The 23,303-nt window shown below is 43.0% G+C and overlaps 1 protein-coding gene and 1 long non-coding RNA gene across 2 annotated transcripts in view; one reads left to right on the top strand and one right to left on the bottom strand.

Moving 5' to 3' along the window:
- Positions 1–508: 508 nt before the first annotated feature.
- Positions 509–9,669, bottom strand: LOC134347999 (uncharacterized). Its single transcript, XR_010018315.1, has 3 exons — positions 8,859–9,669; positions 5,914–6,005; positions 509–5,221 (listed from the first exon to the last, which is right to left on the bottom strand). It is a non-coding gene; the product is annotated as an uncharacterized LOC134347999 (long non-coding RNA).
- The window catches only part of LOC134347998 (immunoglobulin superfamily member 3-like), a 59,289-nt gene continuing 43,241 nt past the window's right edge, over positions 7,256–23,303 (top strand). Inside the window, exons 1-2 of the mRNA XM_063050730.1 lie at positions 7,256–7,487; positions 9,627–9,735. Coding sequence (XP_062906800.1) covers positions 9,666–9,735 — 70 coding nt within the window. The 5' untranslated portion in view covers positions 7,256–7,487; positions 9,627–9,665. The remainder of the gene's footprint in view (positions 7,488–9,626; positions 9,736–23,303) is intronic.

The raw sequence follows: 23,303 nt of genomic DNA, 5'->3' as shown, positions 1-23,303 counted from the left end.
CTATCTCAATTGGCATCAGCTTTTTGCCAATATCCTTTGAAATCCTCAGTGAGGCAGGCCACTGTTACTAGCTTCAGTAGCTGCTTAAATTCCTTGTCAGACAATTTTCCTTTGGCAATTTTAAAAAGTGCTTTGCTGCCTTCACTGTTGGTGTGTCCAGCATACACCCCATATTGTGTCCATTTCCCCAACATGTACTTCCGGAGGAATTCCCTCAGATCAATCCAAGTCCTCTAGACTTGCAGAATTCCCTGAATTCTTCATCCTGCGTTTGTACTAACAAACTACCCAGCCCCTGTTTCTCACCCACGTGGTCCGACTCGAGCCTTCTGTTGATGGAGAGATTTGAACTTGAGTCGACCCAGAGTTGTCAATACTGTTACAAGTATCACTCCTTGAAATAATGATCAGAGAGGCACAGAGAGATCTGTATTTACCAATAAAGTACATTTATTGTCTAAACTAACAAGTATGTGAATTCATACACTAAATATCTTGTGTGCACACCAACTAAGTTTTCCTGTCCTTCCACGAACAGTCAAAGAACAGAACAAGATATATCACCAGTTAAAACGGAATTTCTGCTGCTGTCCACTTGTTTCTCCTAGTCCCGTTTTAAACTTCCATGTGTCCACGGAGCACCTCACATCTGCGATGGTTGTTCTCCTACACAGCTACCTCTGCCAGCAAACTTGAAGAGGCTGCTTTTATGTTCATTTTTTATCAATTCAAATATTGCATTCCAGTGCTGTTGGCCGTAGATCATGCGTCTGAATTTTAACAGCTTTTTATTAGCTCTGCTCTAGGCCAGCACCCATTTATTGCCTTCTTCCCAGCAAGTGACAAGTGGAAATTTATGGATTTTTGTTCTCAGCTTTAATCACACAGACCAACATTGACAAACCTGCATGTTATATCCAACCAAAGAACACCTCACAAATAACTTCTTATTTTGAAATTATCCTTAGTTTAGCAGATACCTGAGGCATCATTGTGTCTACTTTAAAACACAGATCAAGCCAAGCAATTTCATCACACAAAATGGAGGACGTAAAACAGTTCCACAAAATGGCAGCCTCCATCTCCAAGCACATAGCAGGAACAAAGGCAATTGGTCTGTCTTCTTCCACTGTCCTTGATTCATTCGGATTCACCAATTTGCAGACTGCAATTCTTTCTGGCTAACATAATGCTCTGCAAATTCTGCCAGAGCCAGAGCTGGCATGCATCCAATTCCATCTCTAACCTGAATCAGAATTGATTTTTTGATCTTAAAATAGCCTTCCATAGCTTGTACCTGGACTTCTTGTATAGTTCTGCATCACTGAACTTGAATGCCACAGATCTAGCCCTCAGCAGACTATGAATCTTCTGGTTCATCCAAGGCTTTTGGTTTGGGTATGTCTGGTATGTTCTGAAAGGCACACGCTCATCTATACAGGTATTGATGAAGTCGTTGACTACTATGGTGTATTTATTCAGATTTGAAAATAAATCCCTGAATATTGTCCAGTCCACCAACTCAAAGCAGTCCGATAAGCACTCCTCCACCTCCCTTGACCATACCTTTGTCACCCTCACCACTGTGTTGCGGTCCTTAGTCTTTGCCTATATGCTGGGAGTAGGAATTCAGCAGATGATCAAATTTTGTAAAGTCTGGGCATGGGATGGCATGGTAAGTCTTCTTGATGGTGGTATAACATTGGTCGTGTGTTGACTCCTCATTGGTGGTAGTTGTTCAGAGACTTCTTCAAGCTGGACTAGTTCAAATCCCCCACAATGAAGGCATAAGGGTGCACTGTTTTGTGCCTGCTCCTCCAGTGCCAGCCCAACTTTGGCTGAGGTGGACTGTACACTGCTACCAGGATGATAGTGGAAACTCCCTCAGCAGATAGATAGTATAACATTTGACTGCTAGATGTTCTAGGTCAGATGAGCAGGATTGAGACAGAACTGCTATGTCTGTGCACTACAATGAGTTAATCATGAAGTATACTCCACTTCCTCTACCCTTATAAGACTAAGCTGACCTGTATTTTGCAGAGAATGGTGAAACCATCGGGTTGCAGTGCTGTGTCAAAATGTGGGGAAATAGCCAAGTTTCCATGAAGCAAAGTACACAGCAGTCCCTAATATCCCTCTTGTACAGCAATCTTGTTCTGAGGTCTTCAGTTTTACATTCCTGAGACTGTACATTTGCCAGTAGGATAGTTGGGAGTGAGGATCTAAGGCATCTGCATTTCAATCGTACCAGTAGACCAGTGTGCTGTACCCACTTTGGTTTCCTTAAAGAGAAGCTACATTCACAACCCAAATCTGATTTTGAGTATTGATAGATTTTTTTAAACATCTTAAAATGAAGTACATGCTATGACTGTAGATTTCAGCTTAGTAGTCCTAAACAGGATCTGATTATTCCTATTTGTGTTGGGCACGTGGCCAAGTGGTTAGGGCGTTCGTCTAATGACCTGAAGGTCACTAGTTCAAGCCTCAGCTGTGGCGGCGTGTTTGTGTCCTTGAGCAAGGCTCTTAACCACACATTGCTCGAGTATCTGTGCGAGGAGTGGTGCCCCACACAAACTTCCAATCTGCGCCTTGTAAGGCATGAAAATGCCCGACGCAGGCCTCTTCATGGTCTGAGTCGACGTTCCTTCCCTCTCCCCATTGGAGCTGCACACAAAGTCACTACTTATCAGCACCATCTTACCATAATAGCATTATTGTAACTGCTACACTACTGTCATGCTTCTGCAGATTGTATTCTGATAATTTTCTGATCAATTGCACAATCTGTATTGGATTTTTCCATTATTGAGACGAAAATCCAAAGTAAGCATTGAATGCAACGTACTAGATTGAGAAGAAGTGCAAATGAGTTGCTGTTTCATCAGGAAAGACTGTTTGGGTTTCTGGATAATGGGAAGGGAAAAAGGTAGAAGGGTAAGTACTTCATCTCCTGTGGTTGCACAAGAAAGCGTTGCGAGAAGGGCAGTGGTTGGTGAGGAAGGGTAAGTTGACCAGGCAGTCTCCTCTCCTTATCGAATTCAGATGTGTATGGTTATGGAACCTTGTTGAAAGTGGTGGAAATTATGATGGATGATCCACTAAATGCGGGGGCTGGTGGGTGGAAAGCAAGGATCAGGGAACTCCAATCTTTAACTTGGCTGTGGATAGAGGGGATGACATGCCAGACATGGTAGAGGAGAAGCCGTGGTTAAGGATCAAAGAAAGCACCCTGGAGACATTTTCGCACCCATCGTTTCCCCACTTTCTTTGTAACTTAACATTAATTTGTTTTCTGACTTCCCCAGTTCTGAAAAGGGGCTTCAGTCTGAAACTTTAGCTCAGTTTTGTGTTCCACAGATGTTGCCTGATCTGCTGTGTTCTTCCAGCATTTATTGTTTTCATTTCAGATTTCCGATATTTGGTGGTGATCCAGGGGGTCAGTGTGGACATGGTGGAGGATTACAAATACCTGGGGATATGAATTGATAATTAACTGGACTGGTCAAAGAACACTGAGGCTGTCTACAAGAAGGGTCAGAGCCGTCTCTATTTCCTGAGGAGACTGAGGTCCTTTAACATCTGCTGGACGATGCTGAGGATGTTCTACGAGTCTGTGGTGGCCAGTGCTATCATGTTTGCTGTTGTGTGCTGGGACAGCAGGCTGAGGGTAACAGACACCAACAGAATCAACAAACTCATTCGTAAGGCCAGTGATGACGTGGGACTGGAACTGGACTCTCACGGTGGTGTCTGAAAAGAGGATGCTGTCTAAGTTGCATACCATCTTGGTCAATGTCTCCTATCCACTACATAATGTACTGGTTGGGCACAGGAGTACATTCAGCCAGAGACTCATTCCACCGAGATGCAATACAGAGCGTCATAGGAAGTCATTCCTGCCTGTGGCCATCAAACTTTACAACTCCTCCCTTGGAGGGTCAGACACCCTGAGCCAATAGGCTGGTCCTGGACTTATTTCCTGGCATAATTTACATATTACTATTTAATTATTTATGGTTTTATTACTATTTAATTATTTATGGTGCAACTGTAACAAAAACCAATTTCCCCGGGATCAATAAAGTATGACTATCCAAGTTCAATCCTGACCTTAGGTGCTGTATGTGTGAAGTTTACACGGTCTCCGTGTGACTTCACTTGGTTCCACTAGTCATCACAGTTTCCTCACACATATCAAAGCCATGCTTGCTGATACATTTACTGGTCATGGCAAATTGGCTCTAGTTATAGCTGAGTGACAGAATCTGAGGCGGAGTTGATGAAAATGTGTGGAGAAGAAAAATTTAGAATTCATGTAGGATTAGGGTAAATGGGTGGTTAATAGTTAGCAGAGGCTTGGTGGATGAAGGCCTTTTATTATGCAGCATTTCTACATGACCATCAGAAGGCTCACCTCAAGATTCACCATCTCACATGGAGAAAAGAAACATACTATACCAAACAAATGTGGAGACTGCCCCAAACACTATGTAGCACAGAAGGGGAGAAAACTATCCACGAGACTACATGAACATCAGCTAGCGGTAAAAAATCCCGATCTTCTCTCACTCATCTCAGTACATGAAGATGAAGAAGGACACAAGTTCATCTGGAGCTTCAGAAATCCTGGCAGAAGCACAAGACAAGAAATCAAGAGAGTTCTTAGAACTTTGGTTCTCAACAGAAGACTCCATTAACAAGTGTATTGAACTGGACACAATTTACAAACCTATGCGTCTGCGGGATTGGGGCCAAGGGGTGAGCTGCGGACACCTTAGGAACCAAAGCTCACAATGACCAATAGCCAGGGATACGGGCTAGTTAAGATTACCCAGCTATCTGGTTGGCTGGATCCCAGCGGTGCCAGTGCAAAAGCCAACCAATCAGAACAATGAGTCAGACCAACATAAACGCGAGCACTCCGCAGAAACAATACTCAGTTGTGCACTAACGATGTCACCTTGACTCGTGATGAAACGATTGTGACCCAACCTCCTGGCTCGGCGAACAAAACTACATACAAGCAGCCAATCCGAGATATTAATCTTCTCTTGCATTTCAAATTCAGGAAGCCTCTCCATAAGCTCCTATCTGAATTGAAACATGATCAAGTGGTGGGAATTAAAAGTAGACACAACATCCATCGCACTGTATTTCCATCCATGTTTATACCAAACTCTTGTCCGACTTTAATTTCTGCCAACATGGGAAAATCCTGCATTAAACAAAAGAGAACCAAATGTGAAGATTAATTACTAGCCAAGACTCTCCAGCACACAATTTTCTAACACATACGATGCAGATGCAAGTCAAGATTCAAGATTGTTTAACGTCATTTCCAGTATTCAAGTACAAAGGAGAATGAAATAATTGTCAAAAAACAGGAATTCTGCAGATGCTGGAAATTCAAGCAACACACATCAAATTTGCTGGTGAACGCAGCAGGCCAAGCAGCATCTGTAGGAAGAGGTGCAGTCGACGTTTCAGGCCGAGACCCTTTGTCCTGACGAAGGGTCTCGGCCTGAAACGTCGACTGCATCTCTTCCTACAGATGCCGCTTGGCCTGAAATAATTGTCACTCCAGATCTGATGCTGCACAAAAAAGTAAGAAAAAGAGCACAATAATAAAAAACACCCCAAATAAATACATCAATCGAGCTTATATACATACTTTAGATTGATTATATATACATAAAGTGACAGTAGCACTGTATGTAAGGTGAATGGCAGAAAATGATTAAGTAATGCTGGTGGACTAAGTTAGTAGGCCTTTGTAATCATGCCTTTATAATTTTCTAAGGTTGCCAAGCAATGACAGCTAAACTATGTAAAGATTGCAATCAAGGGAGGAAGCATATTCAATTTTTCAATCCCACTTCCTTGTTTTACCGATATTTGGGCTTTCACCTTTTGCATTCTTTCATCATTTGTTCTGGTTGTTCTGGCCCTTCACCCTAACCACCACTGGGTTTTCCTGTGGAATCTCTCTTTCTGATTTACTAGAAGGAAAAGGAGAAACAGACCATGATCAAGCAGGTCATGCAACACACTAGATGCTGTTGTGTCAGGGAATACCTTTGAACCACCTTTGTGTCATGAACCAGCTCAAAACATGCAGTGACAGACAGCCCCTCATCAAGTCTTTTTCTTTCCCTCCCAGGAGTCCAGCAGCTTGTCAGAGATGCCCTTCTAAACCACGCTGAGGCTGTGACTTGCGCGCAATACATATTTCAAAATACTGTGGTGGGCCACTGATAATCAGGGGATGGCTTTTGTCCTGTAATTCTGAAATACTCTCAACAGGAAGTGAAAGATGCACTTCCAGCACACAAATTTCTGATGCTGCAGTAACACCTGCAGGGAAGGTGGCTGACTGTACCTACAGCTGCTACTGTTTGCCTACAGCTTAGACTGTTGTTTTAAAAAAATAAATTCTGGGCACAATTCGGAGCTTGACAAAAAAGTGCAACATCCCATATTGTGCTAGAAAAGCTGTTCTTGCATGTACTGACTGTGACAGCAGAACAGCTGCATGACAGTGAGGGCGAGGAGAGTCAGGTGCCTGACCTTTTGTAGTTTTTTTTTGATAATCCACAGAGCTAATATCTTCAATACTCCCCGTGCGTCTGAGCTTTGTCTTACAAACAAAAGGAAATACTGATGAACAGGAGTTATCTGCATACGAGCCCGGCAGGCATTTAGTTTGGTTTCAACCACTGAAAGTAGATGATAGATACATTTTAAAGTCTTCATTGCCTTACTCAAAATGTACCCCATTAAAATCATATCAAACACAGGCAAAGGTACCAGAAAGGAATGGGGGAAGAGGACCAAGGTACTGTTTGCTCAAGCCAGGAGTGGGGATTGGGACAGTAACATAATGCAAAGGGACAGCTGCTGTTTCCATTGTTTGTAGCAATAGGATTTTATCATAAAGTTACATTTCAATCACAAGTTACTGTGGTCAGGAAGAAGGTGAACTGATCATTTTTGGGATTGTTAGCCAAATGGTCATGAGTTTTGCACATAGCTTAGCTTGCAGAAGGAGATTCCAGAGTCAGCTGTTCCATTATGTTTGCTGTAATCTTCCAACCATGTGTAAAAACATTTCACTACAGATTAGGGAAGTCTGGTTTATTATCATTTACATTAAAAAATCCCTTATCAGAACTCTTGCATAACTTGTGATAACCATATTACGGGCCTACTTTAAATGTAGAGGACAGAGAAAGTCTTTAGTCCTACACTGTACAGAACAATAATCTATTTTGCCTTAAATGGGTAAACGTTAAGATAAAAATACTGCAAGCACTCATCAGCGGTGGCAGTAACAGCAGAGTGGTGCTTCATGCGGTGCAACTAACTCATAACTTCAGCATCCTGATTGGATTCTGACCTCGGGTTCTCTCCGTGTGGAGTCTGCCTGCACATCCGACACAGGGAGTCTCTGGGATCTTCCCATATCAAAGACTTACGGCTGGGTAGGTTCATTGATTCCTGTAAATAATGCTCATGTACAACAGGCAGTGGGGGAGTTGGGGGTGGCTGGGATGTTAACTGATGCATGAGGGAGTGAGTTACAATCAGGTATGTGAGGGAATGAGGCTGCTCTGAGTGTCAGCAAGCACTCAACAAGTCAGATTGCCTTGTAAATCACACACAAAGTATGGAATGAAAAGAGCTAATGTTTCAGGCTGAAATAAAAATCTTTCGTCAGAACTGCAAAAAGAAATTAGTCTAATTTTGGAGACGGTAGATTGGGTGAAATAAATGGAAGTCAGTACTTGTGTTTGGATAAGCTGTTGAAGATGTAATTTGTCGGATGGTTTAAATTTCAAAGTTCTGAAGTCATTAATTTCAGCCTCTCCCACAACCCTTGCAAGTTTGTATCTGTCCATGATAATTGTGTGAATGTAAATTAGACGTAGATTGAATAATGTTTTAGAGCTAATTGTTGCCTCCATTTCCATTTCACGTCTAAGAAAATTGATTTCCTCCCCCGTAACTTCAATGCATCTCTGGAAATCTCCCATTCCAATACTGAGACCTCCATACACAGCTCTTTGAACACTGCTCTATTCCAGGCATCCAGCCTTCTCTCTGGCTCATCACTCTCTTGATCCTTGACTTTCCTTTCCACCTACATTGCCCTTTCAGCTCTCTACTGCATCCTCCAGCCCAACAAAGTCCCTCCTGAGGTTTGTATTCCTTCGTAGCATTTTATACATTTTTCATTCCCAAATACATTCTTCCTTCCTGTCGGGTAAGAGCTCTAATCCCCAAGTTCTGCTTTTCCCTTCCTAGATCACCCTCCTAAGACCCTTCCAACGTCTCGCTTTTAGTTTTGGGATTTGCTTTATCTGATCATGTCCCTGTCAAGGACTGTGACCTTTTTCCATGTTCAAAACTTATTCATGACTTTTCTGCATTAGTAACATGAATACAGGTACTTTCCAATTGAACATTATTTTTGACAGTACTGTGCACCTATCGCTAGGATGCCGGAAGACCTTTGTACAGTACTGTAGTAATTTTATGTATTGCACTGTACTGCTGAGGGTGACGATAACACTGATTCTGAGTTGGGTCTCTATTATAGACTGAGAGTCGGAAGGGGGCAGGGAGAGGGGAATCCTGTTTGGGAAAAGGGGAAGGGAGTGAGGGGGAAGGAGCAGAAGCACTAGAGAGACATTCTGTAATGATCAATAACCAATTGTTGACATTGTCTGCACTGGCTCTACCCTCCGCCCCCGGCATTTCTTCTCTGCTACCTGTCCACACCCTTCCCACGGCGCTCCACCCCCGCCATTCCCAACCTCCTTTGCTCCCGCCAGGTTTACAAACTTGCTCACCGTTCCAAGTTGACAAATACAGTACTGTGCAAAAATCTTCTGCCTTCCAGGCTATATGCGCCTAAGACTTTCGCACACTACTGCACATGGGCTGCAGGAGGAAAGGGGGGGGGGGAATCGTCTGTATTTCTGTTTCCATCACCTCAAAACGCTGTTCATCAATCCCATAGCCTGTTCCTTCCCCGACACAAGCGCAGTGTTCACTCCGCCCCTCCGATCACTAACACCTCGACACACTGTTCACTTCCTCTTCTCCAGCAAACTGTACATCCCCTCCATCTCACGTACACCGACTGTGCACACTCACGCCTCTTACACACACACTGGCACAATCATCACCCTCCCTCCCCCCACCACACACGTTACTCAATCTCTCACCGGAGGTGATTGCTCACATTAGTACTGATTTACACTCCCCGCCGTAAACCTATCAAACCAGACAGTTGTTAAGTTATCAAATATCTAGATCCTTTGACATCTGCCCATTAGAACCACGGCCACCGTGATAGTGACCTCCCCCCCCCCCGCTCCCCGCCTTCAGAAGCGCTTGAGTTTTAAGGAGGGCAAGTGTGACCACACCTCAAGGATGGTCCCCTTATTTATTTAGTACCTGATTTCTTGGGCACAACATATTTGGAGGAACTGATGAGTTCCTCGGTGAATTTCAGTACTGCGGGTCCTCGGTGGTTTTAAAATGTTTACATGGAACTACCGCTCATACTCGTGGTTAACAGAGTCTGCCAGTTGTTTCTGAAACTTCCTTTGCAGCTGAGTGCGGGTCAGACAGCCGCCTGAGTTCGGAGTGCGATGGAGCAGCCCCGACTGACATTTGTGAAGATTGGAGCATTCCTTTTGTTTTATTTGATTCTCCGATTTGGTGAGTAGTGAGTTCTCTAGTTGTAACTTATTTGCCGTGTGGATTTGGTGATCCTGTTTTCCATATGGCCAAATGTCACACCGAGATTCAGCTTTGCCTGAAAATGACGACGCTGAAAGCCGCACCTTTTTGGAAGTGTTCAATTAACGATTCTAAATCAGAGAGCAGTTGCAAAAAAACAGTACAATCTTCTTATCATGGTAATTGTTAACATTCAGAGAAAGACGGGCTTGGATTTGCATAATGCTTTACATGTTTCGGTATTTACACTGCATGAACTACTTCAAGGCACAATTGTACTTTATGTAATGTTTCAGCAAAAATAATTGAGATATAAATATAGGCCTCGTCACTTTTGGAAATGTTCTGTGATGCAGTACCTTGTGTTCTTTCACACGTTTCTGAGAAAGTAGAATTGCATTTAACACTGCATCGCCAGTCTTCAATTTTGTGCACTCTGCTCTCGGAGTTACACTGGCAGCAGTCGTTTGAATTATCCCACTTCATTCAAACGAGCTTCCCAGAACAAAATATGTGATAGGTGACAGTGACCATGTATCCCAGGCGCTACGTTATTAAACATTTGCTATTGCAAATAAAACCTGAAAATTGTGGAAACAATTTAGCAAGTGTGACAACAACAACCGACAGAGAAACATGGTAAAAGACCCAGCAGTTAGTCAGAATTTCTTTAGAAATGCAGTTCTAAATCTTGTTCTGAAATTCACACTAGTGCTCTTAAAAATTAGTGTGGCTCTCTCAGGCTTGCCAATCTGTTCCAAAATTCACAATGTTATTGTGGTTGTGTACACTTGGATAAATTTTAGTCTTCCTTTAACCTGGCAAAACAATATTTTCCCTACAGTGATCAGTATGTCTGTTAATTCACAACAGCTACTCTAATCACCGCAACAGAACATTTTGAATGAAATGGTTTTGAAAATGTTTGTTATCTACATCCATGACATCTAGGTATGCAGTCAAAGATCTAACAGTAATTATTTATGGATTAGGTCTCATGAATTTAAATCATTTAATTAGAAATAGAAGTTATTTGGCTCCTCATTCTGGCTCCTCTATTCAATAACGTTACGGCTAACCTTTTGCTTCAGTGCCTCCTCGCTGCACTAATCCATGTCGAAAAATCTATTGATCTTTGGTTTTGAATAGACTTTTGACTGAGCTGCCACAGGCTCAGAGGATTGAAATGATTCACTACCCTAGTGAAGAGTTTTTTTTTCCCTCTCAGTCCTGAATGGCAGGGCCTGTATTTTGTGACAGTGACTCCTGGTTGTTGACAACAGACCCAAGGAAAACATTATCCCTGTATGTCATCTGACAACCCCTGAATATACTTCTTAACAAGATTGTCTCCCATTATTTTAAACTCAAGAGCCTATAGGCCCAGTCTGCAAAATTGCATCTAACAGAGCATCCCTCCTGATCTGATTGAAATCAGCAGATCAGGCAGCACCTGAGGGATGGTCAACATTTTTGGGTGAAGACCCTCCAGCAGGACTCTGCTCCAGTTTCCAACATTTTTAGTCTCTTGTGCTTTGTCCCATTCTGCTGAAACATTGTTGTACTTGCTCTATCGTTATTGTATTTTTCCTTTGGGTAGAACAGACTATTTCATAATATTCAGCGACATTATATTGCAGTATGACGTCTTCATCTTTGTGTTCTTATGATAAAGACTGCTTCCCTGTGGAATTTTCTTCTCCGATTGAATGCTTACATCTATTTACCTCCATGTAGCATCTGCTTCTCGATGGCATTTCAAGCTGTGAATTTAAGCAATGCATTATAGCAGATGTAATCTCAGTGCAGGTTCTTGGTCAGCAAGTTTTGTCATTGGCCCAGTATTTTGTAGTCGTTCTCATGGCATTGCTATTGAACCTAACCTTCAGCTAACTTCCCATTGGAGCGGAGTAAATCCATGGAATAAAAAGACATTGATCCTTGATTGCCAGTGCTCCAACTTTGAGTTGACTGTACTTCTTCCTATAGATGCTGCCTGGCCTGCTGTGTTCCACCAGCATTGTGTGTGTGTTGCCTGAGTCACAGTGTGCACACTCTGCTTGGATATTCAAGTCTTGTTTACTAAGCCTGAGAAACCTCTTCAATATCTGAAAAATCTTGATGCTGTACCAACCTACCCCACTGTACAGCTCTGTCCTCCAACAGTAAAGATTTGCAACAAATCCTGGAAAGTGTGGAAAATGCACACTTTATCATGAGAGACAGCTCTCAACAAAAGCACACATTAATGATGAAATTTGCTGATAATGCTGCGTTGCTTCCGGTGTGTCAACACAGCGTCTGGCTATCTGAGGAAGACAATGTTTGAAGATCAGGACCTTTAACCCTAAACAAGTTTCATGGTCTATCAGGCAGTAATGCCCTCCTCAATCCTTTTTTGACATGGACCACATAGAGTGGGTGCATCAAAACACAGGGGTGGGGGGGTGCGGGGGATATTAGTAATGGTGCCTGTGTAAAATCCTCCAGTGGTAGGGTAAGCAAACAAATATCAACATCCTTATAACTGTGATTAAAGTACCCCAATTAGTTCTGATTACTACACAATAGCATTTGTATACTCAATTTGTGAAAGAGGTGTTCTACTCTGAGCTCTATCAGCAGAACGCTAGGTGGTCAGAGGAAAAGACGCGAGATGGTTCTAGGGATTTATCACAATCAGAATCAGGTTTAGTATCATTCGCATAAGTTGTGAAATTTGTTGTTTTGCGGCAGCGGTACTTTGCAATACATAATAATGAAAGCTATAAATTACAGTAAGTATATATATAATTAAATTAAATAAGTAGTGCAGAAAAAGAGGAAAAATACTGAGGTAGTATTCATGGGTTCATTGTCCATTCAGAAGTCTGATGGTGAAGGGGAAGTAGCTGTTCCTGAAATGTTGAATTTGCATCTTCAGGCTCTTGTACCTTCTCTTTCATGGTAGCAATGAGAAGAGGTTATGTCCAGGGTGATAGAGGTCTTTAGAGATGGATGCCGCTTTTTTGAGTCATCGCCTTTTGAAGGTGTCCTTCAAAATGTTTTCAAGGTCATCCATCTTTAAGTCTGCAAAGGCATTAAGAACATCTTGTCTATTTATGAAGATCTGCACTATGTTCTCACCCTATCCCTTCACCGAATTCTCCAACTATTTCCTTTGTGAACACAGTTGAAAAATATTGATTCAGGATCTCACCTATATCTTCTGTCCTCGTGTACAGATTGCCCCTGTTTTCTCTAATGGGCCCAATGACTTCGCTGGTCATTCTTTTCCCAGTAATATTATTTTAATTTTTTTTTCCTTCCAGTGCACCTGGCAATTCAACTAAAACATAGTGGTAGCAATATTTGTTTAGTAAATGGTATCTGCAAAGTTACTTCTGTCAATGCATATTTTATTATATAAAAATATACAGTATATTGTCTCTGATAAAGGTTTTCATTAGGGAACCAAACCTTACTACCGTTATCCTTTCAGCAATGAAATATAATTGTGCTTCCTTAGCTAAATGTGTTATAGTGAAATCCTACTAAATAGAAAAGACCCTACCCTGTCAAGACCCTGCGGTGTCTCATGTGTGATGGCTACTCCATATTAAATTTATCTCCCATAAATGCAGTGAAATGAAATAATAATCAAACCTGAGGGCTGTCTAAATTGATTTTAAGAGTACTAATTTCCTTCATTTGTTTTACCAAAGCAAATTCTTTCACATTTTTCTGCACTGTGTTCCATCTGTATAGCACTCACATCTACAGTGATGAAATGCTTTGAGAGGTTGGTCATGACTAGACTGAACTCCTGCCTCAGCAAGGACCTGAACCCACTGCAATTTGACTATCACCACAATTGGTCAACGGCAGGCACAATCTCAATGGCTCTTCACACGGCCTTAGACGATCTGGACCATACAAACACCTATGTCAGGATGCTGTTCATCGACTATAGCTTGGCTTTTAACACCATAGTTCCCACAATTCTGATTGATAAGTTACAGAACCTGGACCTCTGTACCTCCCTCTGCAATTGGATCCTCAACTTCCTAACCGGGAGACCACAATCTATGCGGATTGGCGATAATATGTCCTCCTCACTGACGATCAACATTGGGGCACCTCAGGACTGTGTACTTAGCCCACTGCTCTACTGTCTGTATACCCATGACTGTGTGGCTAGGCATAACTCAAATACCATCTGTAAACTTGCTAATGATACAACCATTGTTGGTAGAATCTCAGATGGAGACAAGGGGGCGTACAGGAGTGAGATATACCAACTAGTGGAATGGTATTGCAGCAATAACCTTGCACTCAATGTCAGTAAGACGAAAGAGCTGATTGTGGACTTCAGGAAGGGTAAGATGAAGGAACACACACTAATCCTCAATAAGGAATCAGAAGTGGAGAGAGTGAGCAGCTCCAGTTTCCTGGGTGTCAAGATCTCTGAGGATATAACCTGTTCCCAAAATATCAATGCAGTGACAAAGAAGGCAAGACAGTGACTATACTTCGTTAGGAGTTTGAAGAGATTTGGTACGTCAACAAAAACACCCAAAAGCTTCTATAGATGTACAGTGGAGAGCATTCTGACAGGCTACATCCTGTCTGGTATGGGGGGGGGTGGGGGCGGGGTGGAATGGGGCGCTGCTGCACAGGACCGAAAGAAGCTGCAGAGAGTCATAAATTTAGTGGGCTACGTCCTTGGTACGAGCTCACAAAGTACCCAGGACATCTTCAAGGAACGGTGTCTCAGAAAGGCAGCGTCCATTATTAAGGACCCCCAGCACCCTGGGCATGCCCTATTCTCACTGTTACCGTCAGGTAGGAGATACAGAAGCCTGAAGGCACACACTTAGTGATTCAGGAATAGCTTCTTCCCCTCTGTCATCCAGTTCCTAAATGGACATTGAACCTGTGAACACTACCTCACTTTTTAAATATATATTGTTTTGGTTCTTGCACAATTTTTAATCTATTCAATATACATATACTTTTATTTATTTATTTTTCTACTATATTATGTATTGTATTGAACTGCTGCTGCTAAGTTAACAAATTTTGTGACACATGCTGGTGATAATAAACCTGATTCTGATTCTGTTATCTAGTCACCCATTCGCATAGCCTGTCAAGATCCTTCAGATCCACATTGATTTTTGTCAGTAAATCTGCATGCATTACACTAAAAAGAATCATTGAAGTTATTGATATAGATTGTGACCAACTGGGACTTCAGTTATACTGACCAATCTTCAGACTGTGCTAGTTCATTAATACTAATCTAATGTACTTTCATTTTGTTAAATAATCTCTTGAGTGATATCCTTTGGAAGGCTTTCTGAAAGTCTAAGCTATTCCATTAAATGCAACCTCAGATTATTTGTTAACTGATTGTTGAAAATTATTTACCTTTTCGTGATTTACATTAACGCTGCCTGATCGTACTTTTACCTTCAAAGAGTTGTTACAAAAATCACCTCTTGTAATAATAATCTGATGCACAGACCAAGTAACTTTTATTGTCTCAGATAAAATGCACCTGAGTTCACACACTAACTACCTGTGTGCACCCCACTGGAATCCTTGACCCCTTAATAACAGTCAATGAAGAGAAAAGATATTACCCAGGAAAGGAGTCTGTGTTGACCAGGCGTTCCTCATGGTCCCGATCTCCATGTGTCCATGCAGTCCTCCTTATCCATGATGGTTAGTCTTTGGTTGCTGGAGAGTTATCGGCTCTTTGCATTCAGAGCTCCTGACTCTTAGAGTGTTCCTCATCAGTTGAACTGGTGGATCTCCTTCCCATTGGCTCAAGGTCACCTCACCTACCTGGGACACCTTCTTACTGTTTCTAGTCCAACATTGTCTCATGATTCTGCCCCTGTCCTACCTCCCTCACCGCCACCCCCCCCCCCACCCCAGCCTTGTGTGTTCCAGCTCTGACTGGTCTAAACCGGTTAAACAAGGCAGCCCAGACAGAGTCTAACAAGATTACAGATTGCTTCTTTGGTAGGTCTGGTATTTTACATAATATATAGCTACTCATCTGAGAATGGTCTCTGGTTTAGCAGGTCATTACCTGCTGCTCCTTGTGTCCACATTCCGTTGCTCTGATTGGGTTATCCCAGAGCAAGAATCAGTTCAGAATCCACAAAATGGAGGGAAACAAAGGTAATTACTTTGTTTGCTTCCTCTGCCCTTGATTCATCAAATCCACCAATTTGTAGACTGCAGTTCCTTCTGGCCAACATCTCCCTCCTCTTGATCCAAGGATATTTATTCTAGGATCATTATCCTCCTCTCATTCAGTTGACTGCCCGTAGAACTGCCATGGAACCCTTACATTCTATAAATAAAACTAACATTTACTCACCAAATTCACGTACTTTATACTGACAGTCGTCTCTGCTGTTTCATAAAAATATCATCCCCTATTTTTTTCATTGTTTCAGGCTTCCACCTTTTCAGTTGGTGTACATTAAGCATTACAAGTATCAGCTTATATAAAATTAGTATTACAGCAGCATGTGATACTATTCTCACCCACGGATGTAATTGAACATTTGTTCTCCAGTTCCAAAACTTACTCCAAAAGCCTGGGTCACTCAATATTTCATAATAACAGCTGGTGTTTTAATTTCTTTAATGTGGTTAGTCCATTGATGGATTATCTCCCTTGCCTCTTCCACAACACGTGTCCAGTCTGCAGTTAAGTGAGGAATTGGTGGCAATTCTGTAACAATGTTGTCTCACAGATATTCATCAGTATCAGTGTGTTGGATCTTGAAATTCTCCGTCATTACTGCGTCTCCTGCTGTCTGAGGCAAAGTTGGTCCTCCAAAGGCCACACCTAACGCCACATTCCCTATGGCGACATTGTGACTTTCCAAAGGGCATGTTTCCATCCCTTGGTATAACCTGCGACTGCTGTTACTATATAATATGTCTGTCCCAACAATACATATTGTAAGATTGATTATTCACAAGCAAAATAGACAATGAACAATTTTCGTAAGTACTGAAACCACAATTTGTAAGCTTCTGCTTTGTCATTTCTTCTGGACAAGACCAATGGTCCTCCCCCTTGATGGCATCTTATTAAATCTATCCCTTTCCCAGTACCATTCATAACAATAGCATGTGTTAGTGGGTTACTTAAGGATATCCATGATTTCTCATGGTATTTACCAATGGTGTGAACCCTTTTTAAAGGGTAGGTTGAATTATTTTCATGTCAGGGAATGTGGAATACCGCTCTGACATAAAACCTTCCTTTACCTTTATCACAGGTACCCAGTATCCTGTTGATTTTTGTAAGGCTTCTAAAATGACACAATGGTGCCCTTTCTCCAATCCATTCTTTTAGCTGCTCATCTGATACCCAATTTGGTACTTGATGTGCATCAAGTTGTAATAAATCAGTGCCAGTCATGGTAAGCAACCAACTAGCATATGTACCACAGGTCTCAGTTTTATGCCTTTCATTAGACATGAAGTCAATAATCAGATTTGTTGTATCTTGAAGGGGCTTCAGAAATTTAACTGCATCCAGAGTTACCAAGGATGCATCTCGACCAATCTGATCAGTTTGTACCTGATCTTGATAATGTTTTCCAGTAATATCCAGTGTTTTTTGCTGGAGGGGCTGTACCTGTTTTTTTAAAAATTCTACTATACCTAGGGTGTTGGCCATTGCTACCCCTGAGGCATAACCTACTCCCACTTATTCCAATATTCCTCTTTTCCTTCTATTTCTGGCTGGCTTAAAATCACTCCCTGTTTAGTTGTCTCCAAAGAAGGTGAGTAAATAATCGTTTTGTTGTAGGTGAGCACCATTCAGGCACCGTTATTTCAGTTAGATAAAAAAATTACCTGCACATGCTGGTACCCCTGTACAGTATGGTGTTCTGATTTTGATTTCCTCCCCGACTCCCCCCGTCCCATCTCTGATAGTAACTAGGGGCGCCATTCATGCAGACAATAGTACCGGCTCCTGTTGGGAGTGTGTCGGTGGGAGTTCCTCGGGAAATGGTGCTTCATGACCGTACCTAGTAGCTTCATCTGATATATCACGGCTATCAATACCTTCCTCTCCTCGTTCAGATCAAAAGCACACACTGTTCCTCACTGTGCAGCAAATTGGTCCTGTAGCTTTTGTATCTGCTTTTAAACACCGCATGATCGAGAGTGTTACTCTTTCTTTCCTGTGCTGATTTCCGAATCACATTCAAAGCCATCTTTAAATCACCACGCTGTTTCCTTAATCCTTCCACTTCATCCTTCAGCTGCTTCCACTTGTTTAACTTTTTCTTTAAGTAATTTCTCGCACTTCAACTGAAATTGGTTTATATGAATCAAGTCCATATCTCTCCAACCCTGTAAATCAGTAACCATTTCTCTGAAGGTTTCTACCTTCTTTTGGAGCCTTTTATGTTCTCTTTCTAACCTCCTTATGTTCTCTTTTTCTGTTCGTTTTCTAACCTCTCTCCCTCGGCTTCTGCTTTTTGCTGTTATTCTACGATTTCCTGTTGTAACCTATCTCACCAAGCCCCGGCTTCTGCTTTATGCCGACATTCGTTTTCCGTTTCTCATCTGTGCTATTCTGCTTTACCACTCTGTCCTAATAGTCATAGTCATACTTTATTAATCCCAGGGGAAATTGGTTTTCGTTACAGTTGCTCCATAAATAATAAATAGTAAAAGAACCATAAATGGTTACATAGTAATATGTAAATTATGCCAGTAAATTATGAAATTAGTCCAGGACCAGCCTATTGGCTCAGGATGTCTGACCCTCCAAGGGAGGAGTTGTAAAGTTTGATGGCCACAGGCAGGAATGACTTCCTATGACGCTCTGTGCTGCATCTCGGTGGAATGAGTCTCTGGCTGAATGTACTCCCTGTGCCCAACCAGTGCATTATGCAGTGGATGGGAGACATTGTCCAAGATGGCATGCAACTTAGACAGCATCCTCTTTTCAGACACCACCGTCAGAGAGTCCAGTTCCATCCCCACAACATCACTGGCCTTACGAATGAGTTTGTTGATTCTGTTGGTGTCTGCTACCCTCAGCCTGCTGCCCCAGCACACAACAGCAAACATGATAGCACTGGCCACCACAGACTCATAGAACATCCTCAGCATCGTCCGGCAGATGTTAAAGGACCTCAGTCTCCTCAGGAAATAGAGATGACTCTGGCCCTTCTTGTAGACAGCCTCAGTGTTCTTTGACCAGTCCAGTTTAATGTCAATTCGTATCCCCAGGTATTTGTAATCCTCCACCATGTCCACACTGACCCCCTGGCTGGAAACGGGGGTCACCGGTACCTTAGCTCTCCTCAGGTCTACCACCAGCTCCTTAGTTTTTTTCACATTAAGCTGCAGATAATTCTGCTCACACCATGTGACAAAGTTTCCTACCGTAGCCCTGTACTCAGCCTCATCTCCCTCGCTGATGCATCCAACTATGGCAGAGTCATCAGAAAACTTCTGAAGATGACAAGACTCTGTGCAGTAGTTGAAGTCCGAGGTGTAAATGGTGAAGAGAAAGGGAGAGAAGATAGTCCCCTGTGGGGCCCCAGTGCTGCTGATCACTCTGTCGGACACACAGTGTTGCAAGCACACGTACTGTGGTCTGCCAGTCAGGTAATCAAGAATCCATGACACCGGGGAAGCATCCACCTGCATCGCTGTCAGCTTCTCCCCCAGCAGAGCAGGGAGGATGGTGTTGAACGCACTGGAGAAGTCAAAAAACATGACCCTCACAGTGCTCGCTGGCTTGTCCAGGTGGGCGTAGACACAGTTCAGCAGGAAGACGATGGCATCCTCAACTCCTAGTCGGGGCTGGTAGGCGAATTAGAGGGGATCTAAGTGTGGCCTGACCATAGGCCGGAGCAGCTCCAGAACAAGTCTCTCCAGGGTCTTCATGATGTGGGAGGTCAATGCCACTGGTCTGTAGTCATTGAGGCCGCTGAATCCTATCAGATCTTCAACTAAACAGCCAACTGCTACAATCACAAACAAGAGAAAATCTGCAGATGCTGGAAATCCAAGCAATTCACAAAATGTGGTGGTGGAACTCAGCAGGCCAGGTAACATCTTTGGAAAGGAGTACAGTTGACATTTAGGGCTGAGACCCTTCATCAAGACTAAAGAAATAAAAGATGAGGAGTCAGAGTTAGAAGGTGGGGGGAGGGGAGGAAGAAACACAAAGTGATGGGTGAAACTGGGAAGGGGAGGAAGGAGAGAAGGAGTGAACAGATAGGAAGTCGACTGGTGAAAGAGAGAAAGTGCTGGAGGAGGGGGAATCTGATAGGAGAGGACAGAAGGCCATGGAAGCAAGAACAGGGGGAGGAGCACCAGAGGGAGGTGATGGACAGATAAGGAGATAAAGTGAGAGATGGAAATAGGAATTGGGAATGGCGGAAAAGGGGTGGAGGCAATTACCAGAAGTTCAAGAAATCGACGTTCATGCCATCAGGTTGGAGAAGATGTACTCCTTCTTCAAAGAAAAGGAGATTCTCTTCCTCCACCATCAACGCTGCCATCAACTGCATCGCTTCCATTTTGTCAGCATCTGCCTTTGCCCCATCCTCTCACCACCTCACCAGGGATAGGCTTCCTCTTGTCCTCGCCTACCACAACACTAGCCTCTGCATCCAGCACATAATTCTCCAGAACTTATGTCATTGCCAATGGGATCCCACCACCAAACTCATCCTTCCCTCCCTCCCCCTTCTCCGCACTTTCTGCTTTCCGCAGGGATCGCTTCCTACACAACTCCTTTGTCCATTTGTCCCTCTCCACCAATCTCCCTCCTGGCACGTATCCTTGCAAGCAGAACAAGTGCTACACCTGTCCCTGCACCTCTTCCCTCCCTACAATTCAGGGCCCCAAATAGTCTTTCTGGTTGAGGCGACACTTCACCTATGAGTCTATTAGGGTCATCTACTGTATCTGGTGCTCATGGTGTGGCCTCCTGTATATCAGTAAGACCCGGTGTAGATTGGGAGACTTCATCTGCCAGAAAAAGCAGGATATCCCAGTGGCAACCCATTTTAATTCCACTTCCCATTCCCATTCCAACATGGCCTCCTCTACTGCCGCAATGAGGCCACACTCCGGTTGGAGGAACGACACCTCATATTCTATCTGGGTAGCCTCCAACCTGATGGCATGAGCATCGTTTCCTCAAACTTCCAGTAATGCACCCCCTTCACCATTCCTCATTCCCTCTCTCATCTTATCTTTTACCTGCCCATCTCCTCTCTCTGGTGCTCCTTCCCTTTCCCTTTCTTCCATGGCCTTCTGTCCTCTCCTATCAGATTTCCCCTTCTCCAGCCCTGTAACTCTTTCACCAATCAACTTCCCAGCTCTTCACTTCACCCCTCCCCCCAACCTTCTTACACTGACTTCTCATCTTTTTTCTCCAGTTCTGATGAAGGGTCTCAGCCCAGAAGGTTGACTGTACTCTTTGGCCTGCTGAGTTCCTCCTGCATTCTGTATGTGTGGCAGCAAACTGCCACTGGTGTTTGTAATAGTTTAAACTTCCAGCCTGATTACTTCCCTTGGGCAAATTTACAAGGGGCATCTCCAGCAGTTTTCCATTCACAGCCAGGGTGACCCAACAAACTCCTCATATTGTGGCTGGTTCCCCAACATGTATTTCTGGAGGTATCTCCTTCAATCAAAACATCCCAAGTCCTTCGGATTTGCAGAATTTCCTGAATTCCTCATCCTGGGTTAGTTCCCACAAACTACCCAGCTCCAGATCTCTCCATACCTCACCACGTGGACCAACTCGAGTTTCCTGCTGAACAAAGAGATTTATCCTTGAGTCCCCAGCAGGGACCGCCAATATTCTGTTACACAAATCACCCCTTGTAGTAATAATCAGTGAGGCACAAAAAATCTGTATTTACCACCAAATAACTTTTATTGTCACAACTAAAAAGCGCATGAGTTCACAAACTGACTACTTGCGTACACGACCACTAGAATCCCTGACCCTCCAATAGCAGTCAATGAAGATAGAAGGTATTACCCAGGAAATGAGTACACTGGCCAGGCGTTCCTTAAAGTCCCAATCTCCATGTGTCCAATGGGTCCTCCTTATCTGCAAAGGTTGGTCTCTGGTTGCTGGAGGGTTGTCGCTGCTGTGTATTTGGAGCTCCTGACTCCTAGAGTGTTCCTCATCTGTTGAACTGGCAGATCTCCATCCCATTGGCTCAAGGTCACCTCACCTGCCTGAGTCACCTTTCTGGTTCTAGTCCAGGGCAATAACCAACATTGTTTCATGGTTCTGCCCCACCCCCAACCTGGTGCATGTGTCTTTCAACTCTGACTGATCCAAACCAGTTAAACTAGGTGCCCCAGATAGATTATAATGAGATTACAGATTGCCTCTTTAGCAGGTCTGGCATTTTACAAAAAAATAGATACTTGTCTGAGAGTGATCTCCAGTTTAGCAGGTTACCTGATGCTCCTTGTGTCACATTCAGTTGCTCTGATTGGTTTATCCCAGAGGAAGAATCAGTACAGAATCCACAAAATGGGGGGGAAAAAAGACAATTGGTTTGTCTGCTTCCCCTGTCCTTGGGTAATTGAATCCACTAATTTGTAGACTAGTTCCCGCTGGCCAACAGAGCCCTGCCATAATAACAGGCTATTCAGTTTACTATAGAGTCATGACTTACTAGTCTGTAGTTCTCGTTCCTCTCTCCGACCATTCCTAAATAGCCAGGTTACATTTCTTTCCTTTAAGTCTGTAGAAACTATTTCAGAATCAATCACATTTTGGAAGATAACAACCAGTTTGACTTTAAAGGTGCCACTTCAATTCCTTGGGATTATAGGTCATCTGTTGTTGCTGATGAACTGGACACTGACAACTTGCACAGGTTCCTCAATCACACTGTATTTACTTGTGCACAAGGAGAACAGTACTTCCCCTGTTACCACACTGCTCTGAAGTTTGAACAAAAGAATACAATTTTTAAACAGAAATTTATTAGTTATTTACAAATATTTATCCAATAGAAATTTTGTGCAATTCTTAAGTACCAATCATAATACATATTTTAGGTGTTAGTAACTAATTAAATCCACATATTACGGGCCAATAATACTAGAATTAATAATATAATTGTGCAATAGTAAGTGCTAGAATCCTTTGTTTGCATCTTTATCTTGTCTTGGTTTGCTTAGTGATCTGGGTTCCCAGGCTTGAACAGAAAGGCTGTGTAAGAGGTCGGCTTTCAAGGGCCATGTTCAGCCTGGGTACTGTCTCAGTTAGCTTATCATCTTGACTTGTTGCCTTCAGAGAAATCTTGTACAAAGTGCCTGTGCTCTGTTAGGTTTCATGCTCTTAACTCTTACTTTGCTGCAATTTCCACAATCATGCTTAAGTAGGACTGCATATCCCACTAACCAGCCAGGTAGCTGCTTGCTTGATAGGCAAGCAATAGGAGTGCTATGATAATCGCAGTAGGAACTAAAATTGATTAAAGGTTCTGACATAAAAATGGAGGGCTACGTAGGAGGAT

This window comes from Mobula hypostoma, chromosome 6, assembly GCF_963921235.1.
Source record: "Mobula hypostoma chromosome 6, sMobHyp1.1, whole genome shotgun sequence".
NCBI classification, from domain to species: Eukaryota; Metazoa; Chordata; class Chondrichthyes; order Myliobatiformes; family Myliobatidae; genus Mobula; species Mobula hypostoma.
This window is presented reverse-complemented; position numbering and strand designations above follow the sequence as displayed.